The sequence below is a fragment of the Macaca thibetana genome, chromosome 15 (assembly GCF_024542745.1).
Source record: "Macaca thibetana thibetana isolate TM-01 chromosome 15, ASM2454274v1, whole genome shotgun sequence".
Classification (NCBI taxonomy): domain Eukaryota; kingdom Metazoa; phylum Chordata; class Mammalia; order Primates; family Cercopithecidae; genus Macaca; species Macaca thibetana.
In genome coordinates, this window is record NC_065592.1 from 103,372,232 (window position 1) to 103,392,399 (window position 20,168).

The 20,168-nt window shown below is 44.2% G+C and overlaps 1 protein-coding gene across 2 annotated transcripts; it reads right to left on the reverse strand.

The window, feature by feature from the left end:
* Positions 1-3,111: 3,111 nt before the first annotated feature.
* Positions 3,112-18,746, reverse strand: NFIL3 (nuclear factor, interleukin 3 regulated). Of its 2 annotated transcripts, none has more exons than XM_050761274.1 (2): positions 18,528-18,746; positions 3,112-4,970 (listed from the first exon to the last, which is right to left on the reverse strand). In XM_050761274.1, the coding sequence occupies exon 2, from the start codon at positions 4,796-4,798 to the stop codon at positions 3,410-3,412; it is 1,389 nt and encodes a 462-aa protein (XP_050617231.1). In that variant the 5' UTR covers positions 4,799-4,970; positions 18,528-18,746; the 3' UTR covers positions 3,112-3,409. The 2 variants fall into 2 exon arrangements, with proteins under 2 accessions (XP_050617231.1, XP_050617230.1); XM_050761273.1 differs by lacking the exon at positions 18,528-18,746 and adding an exon at positions 17,761-17,988.
* Between the last annotated feature and the right edge of the window lie 1,422 nt (positions 18,747-20,168).

Consider the following 20,168-nt stretch of genomic DNA (forward strand, 5'->3'; position numbering starts at 1 on the left):
CAAAGTGCCTGACCTGACCGCCGCTTTTGATGGCCAGCTGGGAGTTCCGACAAGTCAACCTCTCAGAGTCTCAGCATTCTTCTTTATAAAAATGGGCACAAAATAAAAAACCGAAAACCAAAAAAAGGCCAAACAATGGACACAGGATACGCAGCCTTCCTGCGGGACGCATGCACAGGCATGCACCGCACAGGGGAGCAGGGGGCTGTGGGGCGCAGGCCCCCCCCGACCCCCCGACTCTGCCCTGCGTGGCTCCCTACTGCAATTGGCCTGGCTGGTGGCTGTGGCTGCTGTGTCCTCGCCCAGCCAATGCCCCTGAGGATCACTCAGGTTCCCCACAGGCCTCTCCTGCTCAGTCATGGGGCGGAACCCAGTGGGAGCTTTCTTGGGTTGTGCCTGACTGCAGCTTCCTCCCACTATCTGGGCCGGCCGGATAGCCACCTTGCTGGGAATTCTTAAACCTTCTAGAGCTCTGAGGTTTGTGTTTCTTATTTTTGAATATACATTTATTTGGTTTTCAACACATCTTCTGTCATTCTTGGGGGCTCTGTGAGTGGGAAGGAGAGGCGGTGGTGTTTGGTTGGTTAACTTCATGAAACCAAAGTGTCAAGGTGTAATTTTACTTTACATTGCTTGGTCTCTAGTGGGACTGGAATTGTTTGTTGATGATATTCCTTTTATTCCTAAGGAGTTACATTTTTTTTCTTTTGAGATAAGTAAGGTCTTGCTCTATTGCCCGTCTGGGGTGCAGTGGTGCCATTGCAGCTCACTACAGCTCGAACTCCTGGGCTCCAGCAATCCTTCCTCCTCAGCCTCCTGCAGTTAGGACTACAGGCATGTGCCACCATGCCCAGCTAATTTGGGGGGAGTTTTGGGGGTGGGGGTAGAGACAGGGTCTCACTATGTTGCCCTGTCTTGGCTCGAACTCCTGGGCTCAAGCAATTCTCCCACCTAGGCCTCCCAAAGTGCTAGGATTATAGGTGTAAGCCACCACCCCCGGCCACGAGTCACATTTTAAACATGATCCCAATGATAACTTCGATCCTTGAAAAGGCAAAAAAAGGCTAAGGAAAAGAGTTCAAATGATGACACCTGAGTGTGTTACACACCATGAGCGCTAATATTCACAGATTACCGGGGAAGGTGCTGTTTGCTTCCGCACTGCTCTGAGAGATCACAGTTCTTCCAAAAAAAAAAAAAAGAAAACTACTCGAGATTTACCTTTCTTGCTATTATCTACTTATTCTCCCTTTCAGTAGCCCAGAGTGTAAGGCTGATCCCTTTTTGGACAATTTACCAATAGTTATCTTAGTGTTTTATCTTACTTCACGGCTACAAACTCGCCCATCTCCTTTGGAAAGTCTGCTGTTGCTCCTCTTATCAAGTGTGCACCCCAGGTACGGAGGACAGCCACCTGTGCTTGGAATGCTATTTGCATTGACACAACCCAGCGTTCCACCGTTGTTGACTCTTAGTAAGCTTGAGGGAACTAAAACTCATTTTTTTAAATGTAGTTATTTTATTATTTTTCTCCCAATTGTGAATTTGGATAGCTTTTTTTTTTTTTTTAATGTAGGAACCTGGCTTTACGTTGTATCCCTATTATATTTTGTGTTGTTAGATTCATCCTACCCATCTAGACTGCCAAAGGCTTTTGGGTCCTGACTCCCATCGGATATTTTAGCTCTCCTTCCCTGCTTTATAACTTTCACAAATGAGAAGAGTCGGCCTCTGAGCCTCACCCAGCCACTAGTAAAATACTGGAGAGAGAAGGCCAAGAGCGGAGCCAGGCGGCACATTTCCCTAAGAGCCAGATTTCAGAGAGGAAAGTGACCCCTGTGGCAGAAAGGACAAAGTGGATGACCTGTGTGTGTGTGTGTGTGTGTGTGTGTTACTGGCAGTGCCTTTAATACAAAGCACCATGCTTTTTAAAAATATGAAAGTGCAGGAAATTTAGCATATCAAAAATCAGGCTTGTGCTCAAAGCGGGCAGTCACAAAGACTGCAGACTCCTAAAACGGGATGCTACCCTTGGGCTCTTCCTGCCTGCATTTTGCCTCCCTGCCAACATGAGATGCGAGTGAGAAGTGAGGGCTGAGTCACTGTCACTCTGCACCTGTTCCAGGACTGCTCAAGTCTTTTACCCACTTCTAGAATAGAAAAGAGGTCAGTGTGGAAAGAGATGATTCTGGAGAGGGCTTCAGTGAGCAGTTATCTCTGGAGAAAGCTGTGCCTGACTAATGCCCAGCCCGCCTACCAACCCCCACAACTTTCCCCCAACCCCACCCCATCCCAGACGCAGAGGCAGATGCCAGTCACGCACTGCAACAGAAGCACTGGGTCCACGTTTGACCACGCTTACTTCTATAAGGCAACTGAGGGTCTTGGACAAATAACCAATCATGGTCTTATCCTCAATTTACTTAGGAAGATTTTTTTTTTGGACTTCTATGTTATAATTTTTAAGCTAATATCTGAAGATATAGAGCCATTCTTTCTATTCATCATTAACAAATCTTCTAAAATGTCATTATATATACTCAGATTATATATGTTGGCATGTGGTAATTGAAGTGTTCTTTGAAATTTTAACAACTAAATAAAATTAGTGTTTAGCTTAGTTCCCTAGGTTGTTATACTCTAGAACTGTTAAGACTTATAATAACATAAAAATGCCTCATCCTCAGTCTTTATCTACTCTTTTAAAACAGACTTTAATAAAATGCGTCAGTGATTCAACTACCCACATCCATGTGTCATACTTAAAGGGTAGATAACTAAGAAGAGGCTGTTACCAAACAACTTGGATTTTTATACTTAAGAAAATTATAGAGAAAACATAATTTTACAGAAAAATATATAATATAAAGTAATTTAGTGAATTAGTCTTGAATGCAAGAAAATTCACTGTTATTTTTCTTTTCTTTCTCTTTAGAAGGTTTTCCAACTGATAGCCTGGAAAAACAAATTATTTGCTGAACTTAGCACTTCAGTTTTCTCTTATTCAGGGGAGAAAACTCCCCCATATAAAATGTAAAACAGCTTAATATTTAGTTTTGTAACTTAAATTGATTTTTCTTTTCCATCAAATCAAATGCAATGGAGCCGGAGTTCTGTGTTTGTCACCAATCCTTTATTGAAACTGGTAACTTACACACTTTATAATAGAACAACAAAAATAATGTTCAATATATACAGCCTTTGCATGGACTATTAGACTATACACAGGCAGCGTGATAACACAATCTAATCTTCATCATCTGTGCACAAAAAGACACCAAACAGACAACATGTGCACATCACAGTGAAATGACATCACAGGTCCAGTGAAAATTCAGCATAATACAAAACGGACTGCTCTATTGCAAATGACATCTTTCTAAATGCCCAGCTCTTACTCAGTAGTAATTTACCCAGAGTCTGAAGCAGAGATTGGTTGTGTGGCTATAAGTCTCTTCAGAGAGACAACCTCTGCAGATAAGTTTGCTATCCCCTGCTTCAAATACAAATTCTCTGGGCCAGAAACTTTGTAGCCACTGTCTTTCATTTCAACAACTCCAGTTTTGAAACTATTCTGAGTTTTGCCACTCAGTTCTTTTTGATGCCAGTGCTCCGATTTGAGAGACCAATCTTGAATGTTAGTCACTTGCACTGAGAAAGGAGTAAGAGAAGAATGTACCATACTTGGGGCACTATGCTTTTCGAGTTCAAAATGTCTTTTAGATGTCATGTCAATAGGGGAGGAAAGTTTTTGCGTGGCCTCAAATTCATTATCAAAGGCTTCTACTTTGATCTGCATGGCTTTAGCTTTGATCCGGAGCTTGTGTGGCAAGGCAGAGGAATTCACTTCTGGAACTTTAACCACCGTTGCATGCACGTGCTTGAGTTCGACTGGAGAATGGATGGGGCCCTTGGGGACCTGTTGCTCATCTTCGCCATCAGATGACTTTCCTACCACACCATCGTCGGTTTCCGACGTTCTCGGGGAGTTGCTGGAGGATCGGTTGACTTGCAGTAGTGGGGGAGAGTGTGAGTATCCAGAAAAAGAATTCCCCATATAGTTTTGATAGATGGATGCTGTGTAAGAGCCTCGGTCATCTCTCGTCTCCCTTGTGTAGCTCTCTAATTCCATCGGCTCTTGCTTGATAATCTGGAACTTGTTTTCAGGACTTCTGCAGCTTCCCTGCACAGAGCTCTCCTGCGTGTGCTCTACCGAGGACACTTCAGAAACATCGGACAGTGAGCTTTGTGGAGAGTGTTTAATAACAGAAATACAACTGCTTGCCACCATCGAGGGTTCGTGCTCGTCCACAAATGAGCTCACACTGGATTTGGAAGTCTGGTAATCTTGAAAGTACACAGCTGTAGAATTACTGAGTTTCTGAATCTCTTGAGCATATGCTGTGGAGCTAATTAAACCAAACTTTAATTTTAGCGAAAGCAGCTCAGCTTTTAAAGTGGCGTTTTCTTCTCCCAGTGCAATTAGTTTGTTCTCTAAAACCAGGTCATTCAGTCGACGCTTCTCACGAGATCTTTTGGCAGCTTCATTATTTTTCCGCCTTTTTTCCCAGTACATAGCATCTTTCTTTTCATCAGGAATGAACTCCCGTTTCCTCCGACACGCAGAAGATTTGTTTTTCCCCACACTTCCTTCACTGAGAAGCAGCTCCTCACCTGTTGTGGAGTCTTCAGATACTTCCGTTAAAGCAGAATTAAGGACCATCATCTTGTCCACATTGCTACTGGCATCAAGAGATGCCTGCTCCTTTTTGATGGTCTGCATTTTTCTCAGCTGCATCAGAAACAACCTTCCCCTACAGATGCGTGTAGGAGAACAAATTAATTTCCCCGTATTCTCAAGCTCTTTAAAAACTCTGGTTTAAAATCCATCAATATTCTTCCTTTTGTTCTACTGTCTGGGATAAATCCTTCAGGCTCCTTATTGAATGAAGCTGGGCCTCCGTGGTTATCTGCAATACATGAATAAAAAAAAAAAAATCCCAGTTATTCATTGGATAAATGTTTACTACAAATTATGTACAAGGAAATATGCTAAGCATGTAGGGCATACAAGCACAGATGAGGCACGGCCACAGTTCTTTCAACGAGTTAGCATTCTCAAAAAGGAAATAAGTTCCCAAATACCTAAACTATAAAGCTGTAAAGGACAAATCCCTAATGAGACCTATCAGTAAGAGAATATGTGGTCCAGGAAAGTAAGGGAAAAATAACCTCTGCCCAGAGAGATATAGAGGAAGGCTGTATTTAATGAGGCAAAATGGAGAAATAGTTGGGTGTGGGCAATTACAGGAAGGAAATGACAGATAACCTCTGGTTGGTTAAGTTTCTAAATAGTACATGCATACCGTGGTGCTTCTAAATAACGTTACCTAATATTTACATCACTGCCAAGCAATATGCTCACCTCTTAAAAGGGACTTAACCAAGTAAACTTTAACATGAGTAAAAAAAAGTTCTGCACTCCTATATAGAATACAATATAAATGGAGACAATTTCTTCCACAAAAACTAAAGTAAAAGCCACATTAACAATGGAGCTGTTGGTTTTAATCTACACCTTAACGTGGACATAAACCTGCCCATCACATCCCTGACTGCCTGGTAGGCTTATATTCCAGCAAATTGCACCAGGTGACTCACTGCAACTCAATGAAAAGGATTCTTCTCAATCAAGCCATCTCTTTACAAGCATCTGAGTTTAAGAGATTAGAAATTTTTTTTTCTGATTCCTTTGAATTGTTCTATCAAACATTCAACATTGAAGTATCCAAAATACTTCTTGTGATCTTGAAAATTCTGTCAAAATAGATTTCAGATTTCAGTTACAGAGTAGCTTTGAACTAAAAAACAGTTACTAGGCCAGGCACCGTGGCTCACGCTTGTAATCCCAGCACTTTGGGAGGCCAAAGCGGGCACATCACGAGGTCAGGAGATTGAGACCATCCTGGCCAACATGGTGAAACCCTATCTCTACTAAAAAATACAAAAATTAGCTGGGTGTGGTGACGTGCGCCTGTAATCCCAGCTACTCGGGAGGCTGAGGCAGGAGAATCGCTTGAACCCGGGAGGTGGAGATTGCAGTGAGCTGAGATCACGCCACTGCACTCCAGCCTGGTGACAGAGCAAGACTCCATCTAAAAAAAAAAAAAAAAAAAAACACGCACACAAAACAAAAAAAACACTATTTTATTCAAAGGGGTTTTTAAAAGTATAGTGCATTCTTGAAACAAAATTATTTTAAACCAAGAGAATATAGTTACAGAAAAAAATTTCTTTCATTTATATGAATTAGTTTCAAGCAAAATATAAGAACTCAAGAATAGAATCATTCATTAGTTTCCTCTTCCACTGATGAAATACTTACAGTACAACTTTGGCCTGACAATTGCCTTAGCTTGAGTTAATAAAATCCATGTTATGTTCCAATAGCAATCGTTGCATGGGGGCTTTTGAATTTAGCTATGTTTCTAGACACTGATTCTCTGCCTAATATTCCAGTTGGTAATACTTTTCATGAAATAGACGTGGTACAACAATGGTTCCATCAGCACGATCTGCACACAATAGCACTTTATCCCACCATACTAAAAAGATGTAATGAGCCGGGCGTGGTGGCTCGTGCCTGTACATCCCAGCACCTTGGGAGGCTGAGGTGGGTGGATCACCTGAGGTCAGGAGTTTGAGACCAGCCTGGCTAACATGGTGAAACCCCATCTCTACTAAAAATACAAAAATTAGTCAGGCATGGTGGCAGGTGCCTGTAATCCCAGCCACTCGGGAGGCTGAGGCAGGAGAATTGCTTGAACCCAGGAACCCAGGAGGCGGAGGTTGCAGTGAGCCGAGATCGCGCCACTGCACTCCAGCATGGGGGACAAAAGCGAGACTTCGTCTCAAAAAAAAAGATGTAATGTTCTTACATGATGTCACTATGTCTTTCTTATGCCTAGTTTCATAATGACTAATAAAGTGAGGTTTACTTTTATCAATTGGAAAAGCCTGCCAGCTTCTTTTGTCTTTTCCAGAAGGAATGAAAGGAATTATGTAATAATTTCAGGATCATAAAGAATAATGTTTCATGCCAGGTTTTTGCCCATTAAACTGAGCCAACACAGTTAAGGGAACAGCTAGTCGTTACTCAGAGAAATTTGTGATTATGAATTCCCAGTTTCTGTTCTTTGATAATGAAACTTTAATGGGAAATGAAGGCAAGGAGTATGTCACAGTCAGCAATGATGCTGCAGAGAAGGAATCTTCCTATTTATCATTTAAACAATATTATTTCCTTTTTCTTTTTTTGATACAGAGTCTCGCTCTGCTGCCCAGGCTAGAGTGCAGTGGCGCAATCTTGCCGCACTGCAACCTCTGCCTCCCGGGCTCAAGCGATTCTCCTGCCTCAGCCTCCTGAGTAGCTCGGGTTACAGTTGCACACCACCAGCTAATTTTTTTGTATTTTTAGTAGAGACAGGGTTTTACCATGTTGGCCAGGCTGGTCTTGAACGCCTGACCTTAGGTGATTCGCCAAAGTGCTGGGATTACAGGCATGAGCCACCACGCCCAGCCAACAATACTGTTTCCTCTAATTTGCATTTAGGTTTTATCCTTTAACATGAAAGCCCAGTTTCCTCCACATATTGAATGGATTCTTTCCTCTGTTGAAGTCTGTACTCTGCCATTCAGCAAAGTCCTCCTGCTGAAGTAAAACGAGTGGAGAAGTAAAGAGGAAGATATCCCAGTTAAAGACGACTGCACTGACCTTTCCCAAGGCACCTTTCAAATCTCCACTATAGTCTTGGCCACTACTTTTTTCCACTTTTAGTTTTTAAACATCATACGATCCCTTGCAGACTATTAATTCTGGTTATTTTCTCCACTTGAGAATCTTTCTCTTTCATGTGTTATCTTATTTGTTCCTTCTTAAAAAAAAATCAGACTCCTTTATTTTGCCTCACTTACTAGTTTTTACAGTAATGCTTTTGAAATGCCCCACCATTCTGTCTGTCTTAGTTACTCTTCCTAAACTTCAAGGACCTTTCAAGGTTGGGGCCCAATTGGGAAGGAGCCTTCACAATCCTATTTCTATTTAACTAAAATAGCCCCATTTGTCTTAAAATTTCCTTAACTCGTGTCTTCTAGGTGTCTAAGCACTATATGTCTACTTTATCATCTCTACAACTTTGTTGGTACATTAAGACCTACAGAAAACCTCATTTCCTTTTTTTTTTTTTTTTTAAGACGGCGTTTCACTCTTGTTGCCCAGGCTGGAGTGCAATGGCGTGATCTTGGCTCACCACAGCCTCCGCCTACAGGGTTCAAGCAATTCTCCTGCCTCAGCCTCCCGAGTAGCTGGGATTACAGGAATGTGCCGCCATACCCAGATACTTTTGTATTTTTAGTAGATGGGGTTTCTCCATGTTGGTCGGGCTGGTCTTGAACTCCCGACCTCAGGTGATCCGTCCGCCTTGGCCTCCCAAAGTGCTGGGATTACAGGCGTGAGCCACTGCACCCGGCCATCTCATTTGTTTTTAATCATCTTCTTCCTATTTGAATTTCATGACATGTCACTATAAATCTGTGATTCTTCCCTCATCTGTATATATTACATTCATGGTCTCCACAACTCAGCGGCAAATCACCATACTATCTTAGGATATTTTCTGTAATATTATGTATCAAATAATCTTGCAGTGTTAAAAAGAGTTTATCAGCATTGTGGGATGATACGGAGAGAGGCATAATCACATACACTGTGTGTGTTTCCACATGTTTGTCTTTTGTGCCCAACTACACTGGGAATTACTTCAGGGTGGAAATTAAAACATACTTGCAGTCTTCTAGCAAAAACCTGAAGATATTAGGTGCTCAACATTTCATTGACAGTCACCCACATACCTTATATGAGAGTTTCGTAATCAGAAAACTTTTTTGATGCGTTCTTTTAATGTTCTGTGAATTGTAAGAAGATATTTTACTTATTAACAGAGAGATTCTCTTATTCATTAATTGGTTTATTCAACACATATGGAGCACCTACTGTGTACTGGGCACAAGGGAAGACTGGGGACACATCAACAAGGAGAGGAAAAACCCAACTCCCCAGACCAGGCACTCAGTCGTGGGTGGGAGACAAACAGGTGAGCGGAGGGGAACCAGGTGTGAGTGCAGAGCTGCACAGACATGGGCCTGGGGTGCAGGCTTTCTTCCTGTCATGGAGATAATAACAAAAACAATCATAATAGGTGCCATTTATTGAACACTTACCACAGAACGGGCACTGGGAGCCTGACCTGCTTTCCTTCATTCACTTTCAATGACTATTTTCAGATAAGAAAACTAAGGCTCACAGAAGGCAAGTGACTTGCCCAGTGTCACACAGCTAGTTAAATGGCAGAGCTTACATTCCGGCCCAGTTCCTTTACTCTCTCCTCCACTTTCACAGGTGGTTCTGCATCTGTGCAATGCAGTCTTATTTACACACAGTTCTCTTTTGTGTCACTTTCATTTCTAAGTAATACACACCCCTTTACTAAGTTACTTTGGGCGCAGTAAGGCACTATGCTAGCTTAACTTTTTTTGGTTTTTTTTTTTTTGAGATGGAGTTTCGCTCATGCTAGCTTAACTTTTTTTTTTTTTTTTTTTTTGAGATGAAGTTTCACTCAGGCTGGAGTGCAATGGCGCGATCTCAGCTCACTGCAACTTCCACCTCCCGGGTTCAAGCGATTCTCCTGCCTCAGCCTCCCGAGTAGCTGGGATTACAGACATGCGCCACCATGCCCAGCTAATTTTGTATTTTTAGTAGAGACCGGGTTTCTCCATGTTGGTCAGGCTGGTCTCGAACTCCCTACCTCAGGTGATCTGCCTGCCACGGCCTCCGAGTAGCTGGGATTACAGACATGCGCCACCATGCCCAGCTAATTTTGTATTTTTAGTAGAGACCGGGTTTCTCCATGTTGGTCAGGCTGGTCTCGAACTCCCTACCTCAGGTGATCCGCCTGCCACGGCCTCCCAAAGTGCTGGAATTACAGGCATGAGCCATCACGCCTGGGCCCTTAACTTCTTTTAGATGCTGTCTTAACTTCTTTAAGCCAGCAAAGATACTATCTAGAAGTTTTCTCCATCCTCCTTAGAGATGTTTCACATCTGGCACTATTTATGAATTGAGAAAACATTTTATTAATTTTCGTATCTCTGCTAAAATTTTAACCTCCTGGCCATTCTAATTACGTTAAATAGAGAAAAAGAAATATGATAGCTGTGGACATTGTCACCTATGATTTTTTTTTTAAACAAATCCAAGAGTGTAATCTGTTTTCAACATGAGGCAGGGGACAGTGTCTCTCTGACCCTCTCATTTTGCAGATTAATCAGCTAGAAGACAGACTGACCTTCCCAAGACCACACAACAGCTGGGCACAGATGGGCTCTGGGCTCTCCTTATGCCCCTCAACAATAAACTTAAAGCAAATGCAAAAGTAGTTTATGATGCCTTCAAAAAGCCTCAGGATTTATGCTAACCTAACAAATTTATTTCAAGCCTCAATATTTTCCCTTATGATTAATTTAACAATTACTTCATCTATGCATCATCATTTCAAATCAACATCTAATGTTGTGGTATATTAGTCATTGCTTAAGTTTCTTTTTTGGTGAATAATTGACACTACATGCCAATTCTATGATGTTAGTGCACTCAGCACGATTAACTTCATTACACACATTACATGATATGACTCTCCTTGAAAACACAAATAAAAAAGAGAAATTTAAGAGCAGGTATTATTACATACCAGTTGACATATTTTTCTGTACATACTCTGAAGGTGCCATCACTAATTAACACTTTTGTATAGTCCACACACTATTTCTCTAAGCAAGAATTATACAGCAAGAATTACATTTCATAAGCCCAGATATTAAAAGTTTAAGTCAGATTACCTAAATATTGTTTTTAAGAACAAGATTTGATTTAGAAAATTCTATAAAAGAATATAACCTCATAACAATAATTCTAGACCAAATTTATCCTTGAGGAGTTATCTCATTACTTATGTTTATGATAGACCTTTATCTTCCTTGGTCTCTCACAGAAATAATGTTTAACAATCCAAGCTCTACAAAGGAAAAGAATAAACATGCTTTGTTTCAATCATCTGAAATCTTACTAATAGTCTAAACATTAAAATCTACTCTGAGAACATTTTGTTATTAATTATCTCTAAAGGATAAGTTTTATGGCAAATTGCTATATGTATTTTGTTTTTAAAATTCTGTCAATAGAAGATGAAATACTATTTGATCCACCCAATGATTTGGAAACATTATAGAATTATCTTATTTTCCCTCTCCTCTCTGAATGTATTGTTTTCTCCCTGTTGTATAATATAGATAACAATAAAGGAAGAAAAATGTTTTCAAGGTAAGCTTAAATTATGTTAAACTGTAAGCCATCTCTCCAGTAAGACAGCAGATGCTTATTTTTAAGATAAATGTCATTTTCATGAAAAAATCAAATCAATTAATCAATTCACAACTCTTTATACTTTTAAAGTATGAATACTAGCAATATGTTAACCCTACATTTTCTTCCTGTGGGTAAAATTCACAGTATCTGTGTCAATGAAATGCTTTACTTCTTTTCATGGATGAGAAAACAATCTAGTATTTAAAAGCAGAGATGAAATAAGAAGTCACTACACGTGTACAACCCAGAGGAAATGGGGAGTGAAAAAACTCAGTTAGAAAACAATGAAGTTGCAAGAGAATTTTCTAATCCCATTGAAAAAGAAAAGGATTTTTAAATTGAGAAAACTATGTTAAACCTCTCTAAGGGTCATTCTGTCCCCAGGAAGCAGCTTACCCCAAAGTTAGAGAGAAATGTGTACTTGATCAAGACAGGCAAGACACACACACACACACACACACACACACACTTGCACACTGCCAGAATCTATTCTATCATAGCAACAAATTGACCTACTTTTTCTATTTGGGTGCCTCCGTAAATAAATGTGTCAAAGCCTGTTCCAGTTTATGATAAATGAAAATATTTCAAGTTCAAAAAAGGACTAGTTGAAAATTAAATTTAAATTTAATAAATACAATGACAACACTGCATTTTATTACATCACTGATGTAATTTAAGTAATTGAAATATGAAATAGTATAACTTAACATTCTTCAAGAGGTCATCAGTGTTTGTAACTTAATACACAATTAAATTATTCTGAAGTCTGCAAAGAGTAAGCACATACACACTAGCATGACCAAACACTTAACTGCACAGCTTGAGAAATAAGAACAGCTCCCACTAAAGATGGGAAGTAACATGGGGGAAAAACAGAACAGTAATAATTTTTTAAAAATCTATAGAAACTTAAAAGTGGGGACTATTAATATCTTGAAACTTCTGAAAACATAACTGATCAGTGTAGCAACTAATCTGAAACCTTAAAAGGACATCAACAATCACAAAGTAACCCAGTTGTAGGAAATCCTCCAATGAATAAGTAATACATGCAACATGGTGTAATGATGGCAAAAATCGTGGGCTGGGGGGGCAGTCAGGCCGAGAAAATTCTTGAAAGTTTCTAATGATAATGTAGAATCACCCCAACTTGCTTCACTTGGCTTTTTAATTTCTTTTTCCACTTTTCTAGTCAGTGGATGATTATAAATGTCATTTTCTACCTTATGAATAGAGTAGATTTTTAAATGCTTATTTTTAGTGTTTATCTGAAGGCCAGTTAATTACAGTTTAAGACCCCTAAAAAGCTAATTAGTAAAAGACATCATGTTCTGACAACTAAAAGGCTTATAAACATCACTCTGAGTCCTATGAAACTGAGTCCTCAAAGCACAGATTATTAACAAATGGCATCTAGCAAATCTCAAGTAAACTTTCTTATCATAAAAACAAGCTATGCTCTCTTATTAAAGCCATACGAGAAACAGTTCTGGGTGTTTTTTTTAACTACAGTAAAGTTACTTACAAAGAAATGTGAAAGATAACTGGGGGTAGTAGTAATAAAAATTCATTTTGAAACTGAAAAATTCTTATGTAATGTCTGTGATCAAAGGTCAACGTCTTTCAACATTCTCATACAAGTCCAACCTGGATAGAAATCAACTCAAATATAATTTAGAAAAATAACAGGATATCAAACAATGTGTTAAACCCTGTGAAATACAGGCATACCTTACAAAAACAAGAAATGAATATTAAAGGAAATTTCAATTACATTGTTTCTGTTATATTTTGAATTGAATCCCAAGTGTGCTCTCATTCCTCAATACAAATTAAAAATAAACAACTTTAACAGCATCAATGGCATCTGGATTACAATGGAAATCATGAAGTATACGAGTTTAACCTGGGTAAAAATAAAGCCCAGGCAATATGACTGCACCTTTTCCATTCCATGCTGCAATCGCATTTACATCTCGAAATTGACTCTAATGACCAAGGCAAGGTCAACTAGAAAAATCCACTCAGCTGGTGAGTCAGGCACATTGCTCAACGTCCGAAAGGCCTCTCACAAAGAGTTTTAATTTTCAGGCTGTTGCATCACAGTGATGTTATAACTGCACTGCACAAAAATAAGCCTTTAACCCAGAAAAGGAAATTGTTTCAAAAACTACAGTGAGTGTGAGAATACACTTTGTCGAGGTGCAAATTTCCCCATCTGGTTTTCAGGCTCTGCGACCTGGGCTGCTAATTCATTTCTCCGAGTTTCCATTTCCTCATCTGTGAAATGTGGATGATAACAGAGCCCCTCAACACTGTGCCTGGCACATGCAGAGTATAAGTTTAGTAAATACTAACTCTTAATCTCTTTTCTGAAGAATGATCAGTATCAAAAGGCAATGATGCCTATCAGTTCCAGGCTGTCTTCGCTGCTCATGACTCTTACTGAAGCCTGACCTATGTCGCAAGAGTAAGGGTAAACCAAATGAAAATTTCTTCTGTTAGTCAAAAGGGTCAAATATAAACACTTTCACAGGACCGGCCTTAGTTTTCAGGCTACATATACCCCCTACAAGAGAGCTGATCTGTGGTGTCTCACCATCCACTGCTGATCTCAGACCACAATGTTTTAGATAGAGAAATCATCCAGGCTACAGAAAATGAGTCACAGAATGTGTAAGGGAATTGGAAAGAGCTGAGCTATTAATACAGCACTTGTCACTTCATTCCTGCTACTATAATCGACTCATCTCTCTATTCCTTCAAGCAGCTCCCCAAAACATTAACCCAATGACTTGGGAAGTTTGAGGTTCTGCAATCCTGTCAGGAATTCCCCTTAAACTGAAATTAACATTGAACACAATGGCAAAGTTTTCAGGAAAAAAAAAATTATTAGAACAAAAAAAGTATCCAAGAAAGATCTTATAGACTTAATTCCAACATGAATCCTTACTATTACTGCAAAGAGATTTACAAAGAGAAAAATGAAGGTAAATACTGACACACACACACACACACACACACACATTCTGGCTGCTGGTCAATAATACAGGAAACATTTATTGAACTCCTCACAACCAACTAGGTCAACAGGTTTTATTCCCTCAGTTTACCCTGAAGAGTGATGGAAATCAGGACAGTGAAGGAAGATAACAAGCTGGGGCCTGGGACCCAGGGTTCTTGTGAGCCCAGGGCCTGTGCTCTTAGGATCTGTACCTCACCGATGCCTGTTCTCTAACTACTGCCTGTAACAAGAGGGAAACTGATTAGGGATAGGGGTGTAGCATATGATCCCACAGAAGCCAAGTTTTTGGTCAGTTTTCAACAAAGAGCACATTGCGTTGATATGCTTCAGGAGAACATCTGTGATGTCTCCATGAACTCCCTGTGAGTTCCCGCATGGGTACAACCTCGGAAGTCTTTATGCCAGGATGAAAGTACTGTAGTTTTACAGTAGGACAGCAGCGTCTATGTGAGTATTTTGATTTTATTTTGAACTCTGGAGATCAGTGTTCTCTCTAGCCTTTGACCATATAAATTAAAGGTTAAAAAAAAAATCGGCTCAACTCAACTGGCCAAAGTCAAGCTGAGGCCTTCCTTTTTAATCACTATCAATACTGGAGCGCCCCCACCCCCAATTTCTGTGGTCGGTGGACGTTTGGAGGTTCTCTTAAGGTCTTTTTCACTTCAAGAATGGAGACGCGCTTCGCTCAGAAATACAATGAAGACTCTTGGAACAAAGGTGTCTGCAGGTTTCAGAACCTCACCGCAGAACAGGCGCGGAGTCAGGCCCCTGGATTTGCCCTGTTGGAGGGAGGGCCGCTGAGACGCAGGCACTCCGGGTCGCCCGCGCTGCCCCTGTTTGCCCCGTGCGGGCGCCGGGGTCCCTAGCTCCCTGGCTCCCCGGCTCCCCGGCTCCTGCGGCCCGGGCGAACCCAGAGCGCACCCGCACTCCGACCCGGGCCGGTCCCTAGGGCCCGAGCTCCACCGGCCGCGCCCCCACGCGGCGCCTCCCAGAGACCCCCCTCCCTCCGGGTGGGCGGCGCAGCGGGGCCTCGGCGCCGCGAGGACCCCCCGCGCCAGAACAAAGGAATGTGGGGAGGGGGCAGGGAGGAGCGCAGGCCACCGAGCAGCCCCAGTATAACTGCCGCCCGGAGGCGCTTCTCGGTCCCGACCCGAGGTCCCCGCCCGCCACTACCAGACCCGCCCCCAGCCCCGGCTTCTCGCAGACCCCACCGGCCCGCAGGAGGGAGCGGCGCGCTGGGGGCCGCACGGACGCGCCATTGGAGATCCCGATCGGAAGGTGGCGCCACGCTGCCCCTACAGGCCCGGGACTCCCCCGCGAGCTCGCAAAGTAGGTCGGGGTCTGAAGCTGGGGGCCTAGAGCAACTAGCTTCTTGGAAAGCGACTGCAATTATTTGGGGTAATATCCTCTGTTCCAGAGACGTCCACCCCCCCCCCACCAAAAAAAAAAACCCTGAGCTTAATTTAAATGTTACGATATATACATCCCATCATATACATATATTCACACATAATCACTATGTAACAGTCCAGGAAGAAATTAAATATTTGGATAAATTACATATTCATACATCTTCACATGAGTAAAACTAGGGTATCCAGACAAAAATACGATCTACTAACCTATATCTGTTTCCCATTGGTCATATCTGATCTGGGGGTAAATAAATACTTCTGACCTCACTTACTGTTGTTATTTACAAAAGCCAAGAACAGAAGATGGCACTTGACCATTCCCCGCTGTTCTCAGAGAACAGCAGTTTCCTAAAGTGTCCTTTAAAAACATAAATGGGAGCCAGCATCCAGCAAATCACCGGGCGCTGCGAAATGCCTTCCTAAAAATACAATCTTATCAAAGGTCTCCGAAGGCGTGTAGTTAAAACTACAGCAAATGGCCTTGAACTTGTATTTGCACACAGCCCTAGAGAAAACACCAGAAATAGCACTGCGAGGCCACAATTGTTAAAATGTGATAGGGCTAAATTTAGAAGAACGCGCGTTTCATTTAGGGCAAAAGACACACATTCGGCAGCATGAGCAAACTCCATGCTTACCCGGTTGTCTACTTTCCTGTTTAAAATATCCTTAAGAAAAAAAAAAACTGTTATAGTGACATTCTTAAAGGCTGAGACTGTCCTACTTTCTTTGTAGCAAGATTATAAAATCACGTAATTAGCTCCCTCTCTATGCTCACTGCCAGCAAATTCGGCAGTTACATAATGCAACATTTCCAGGAAACTATTATGTGATTTGTCTTGTCGTGTCTGAAAAAGCGATGACAATAAGGTGAGAAAAAGGGCTGATCGAATGGAATGCATTAAAATTAGGAAGGTGGGGAGGTAAACGTCACAATGGTTCGTCCCAGATTTAAAAATAACAGCTGAGAACATTGAAAGGGCGAACCCCAGTAGTACCCAGATCAGAATTCAACCCGAGCAATTCTTGCTTTTAGGTTTCGTAGTATCGTTTTAAAACCTGTTTATTTGGGACGTAATATAGACGTAAATAACGATCTAATATCCAACGCTGCGCCTCAATTACCAAATCATTGCACACATACGCGCATATTCCCACATCAGCCCGCAATCCTTGCCAACATTTCACCGTGGGCAGATTATGCAATGTATGAAAGGACAAATCCCACAACCTTCCCGAGGGCTTGTAAAACACGCTGACGACAAACAGGGTGGAAAACGTCTGTGCAGGCACAGCCCCTGACACAAACAAACGCCGCGCAGGCATTCTCCGAATGCCGTCACCGTTCACGCTACCAACCCGTTTTCTCACCAAGCAAATCAAGACTATTCCCCATTCCTCAACCCCCAATTCCTCTCCCCTCTACGCCGCCAGCCCCAGAGAAGGAACGAGAAAGGAAGACACTAGAGAGGAAAGAGCATCTTCCCGCTCGGAGAGGGCTCAGCCTGCCTGGCGCTCTTCTCTACCAAAACATCAATTTTCCTGAAATCAGGAGACATTATGCAACAGCAGCGGGGGGAGAGCGCAAACCAGCCAGGACTACGTGCCGGCGCGAAGGCGCTGCAATCAAAGCAGCCACCTTAAGGTGGCGAGTCCCATCCTGACAAGGCAGCAAAAGTTTATGTAATGAATGCCCCGCGCGCACTCGCCGCTGCTGGCGAGCCCAGCTTACAGCCCGACCCCGCACACTGCGCGGCCAGCACCCCGCGCCCGCCCGCCCGCAGCGCGCCCGGGGAGCAGTCGCCGGGCCCCCGGCCGGCGGTGGGCGGAGCGCTTACCGTGTTCCTGCTCTCGGGCCGGCGAGGAGAAAGAAAGGGGCGGCCGCGAGTCGGGCCGCCGGCGCTCGGGGCTCGGGCCGGGCCGGGCCTCCGGGGCCGCGGCGGGAGGCGGGCGGCGGCGAGGGCGCGGCGCGGGAGGCGGGCGGGCGCGCCGGGTCCGCGGGCGCCGTGGCCGCGCCGAGAGATGTGTGTTAGTAGGTCAGTTCCGAGCGCCGCGCTACGTCGCCGCCCGCCAGCCCCGCGTGACTGGCGGCCGCGGCCCCAATCGCCGCGCCTGCACCCGCCCCCGGCCCGCCGCCAATGGCCGCGGCCGGCAGGGGCGGGCCGGGGCGGGCTCTCCGCGGCCACGCCCCGCCTCCCCGCCCTCAGCTCCCCCTCCGCGGCGGCGCCACTACCAGCTTGCGTCCCTCCCCGGCCAGGGCCACCGCCGTCCGAGCGCCCGCGAGGGCTGGCGCCCCATGCCCGGCGTAACGAGGGTTGCGCAACGGCCCGCGCGGCCGACACGACCGGAGCGAGCCTGCGGAGGAACCCGGGAGCCCCCAGTCCCACCGCCCCGTCCGTTCTTGGCTTCCTTCACCCTCCCGGTCGCTGCGGTGGCTCTGCGCACCCCGCGACCCTCACTCGCTCGCAGAGGCGCTTTTTGTCTTCCTGAGAGCCGCAGCCGGCCGGGCTACCTGTTGCCGACCGAGCACTGCGGGCTGCGGCTACCCGGGCGTGGCAGGGACCTCGGCCTCCCCTTCCCGGCACACTCCCGAGAGGAGCCCTACCTTGGGGTGGGCAGGAGGGAAGGCGGGGGGTGGCGGCTGGCAAGCTGCCAACACTCGGGGCGCGCTGCGGCGGGGAAGGGGTTGGCGCGGCCGGGCAGCTACGCGGGGCTGCGCGGCGGAGGCAGCGATTAAAATGCCCCGGCGCCTCTCCGGAGAGCCGCGACGGCCCGGAGCCGGGAGGGAAAGCTCCACGCACAAAACGCCGCCCCCTGCACAATTAGGGCGAAGATGACGGCTGCAAAGTTGTTGCGTAACACGACTAGGAAACGAGGCTCGCTGAGGTCCATCTACCCACCCCCGCCACGCGGGTGCGGCGTTCCTCGGAGGATGTGAAGGTCCGCGCTCCGGGTGCGCCCCACTGGGACGCCCACTGGCGTTTGGTGCTGTGGGTTGAGAGGACCGCGCGGGATCTCTTCTGTGATCTTGAGCTGATAGCTGCTTAGTGTCATTTCTGCCTCTAACTGGATACGATAGTCTTCTCTCCCAAATTCCCGGGCTACGGAAGAGAAGTAAAAAAAAATGGGGAAAAGAGCACCTAGCCGCGACTTCTTAAGTCTACGCGCTGGACTGTCAAGGCACGTGGCACACTCCCTGCATTTACCGATACATGGATAGTGGGTCAGTGCTGGCCTTAGCGAAGGGAGCCATGTTACCGACAGTGACTCACAGGCTTGCCCAAATACGGAGTGTGGCAGGTGGGCAGGACCTCCACCAGCCAGCTCCCTCCTGCTCTGCTTGAACTACGTGGGGGCTGGGCCGAGTGCCTCCACGACTTTCCACTTCTTTTTTGCCCCTTTCGTTTTTAAAAAGCAATAACCAAAGTAAAGAGAAGAGCAGAGTGAACACCCAGGTACCATCCCTAGTGTCTGCCATGAGCAGCAGATCTACTCGCCAAGATTGTCTTTTCTACCTTTCCCATTCTTGCGCAGTTAATATCGTAAGCACCCGAGTCATATTTAAAAATTTTTTATCACCTGTCAGTTGGGTTTTTGGTAAGCCTCCCGGGGCAGTGTTGTGGTTTTGAACGCACTCTTGTTCGTAATTTATCTGGTAATACAGCTCTATTAACAAGGCTCTGAAAACTCAGACGTACAATATGGGCTTAGCGTGTTCCCCGAAGCCATCTTCCCGGTGCTGACTAATGCAAGATCCACATCCCCTCGACCACATTTTCCAAGCTTGACTGTCTTCATGAGAACAAATCCTGATTTTAGTTTATAATCTCCACTTTTCTCATACGTATATAATAATTCAAGATGGGGTCTTACTATGTTATCCAGGTTGGCCTGGAACTCCTGGGCTCGAAAGATCCTCCGGCCACAGCCTCCCTGGTAGTGGGATTACAGACGCATGCTACTGCGCCTGGCCACTTTTCTCAAATGTACTGATAGTTTCCTTTTTGCCAAAACCTTACAATGCCTATTTATACCTTTCAAAACCTCTCCTAGATGAAATCAAAATCATTTCCATAAATCAGTTGCCTTTTCGGGGTCAGAAATGCAGCTATTGTTTAGAAATCCAGGGCTGCCCTGCATAATCTACCCTCCCCTTCACGTGTCCTCACCTTGTTGTGCATTTTGAATAATTTCATGGAATTTCAAAGTCGTTGTAGAATGGGTAGTAAATGTCTTCCTTTGAAGA

What these genes read in the sequence shown, in the direction of transcription:
- NFIL3 (XM_050761274.1), bottom strand. Translation starts at nt 4,798, where the DNA reads ATGCAGCTGAGAAAAATGCAGACCATCAAAAAGGAGCAGGCATCTCTT.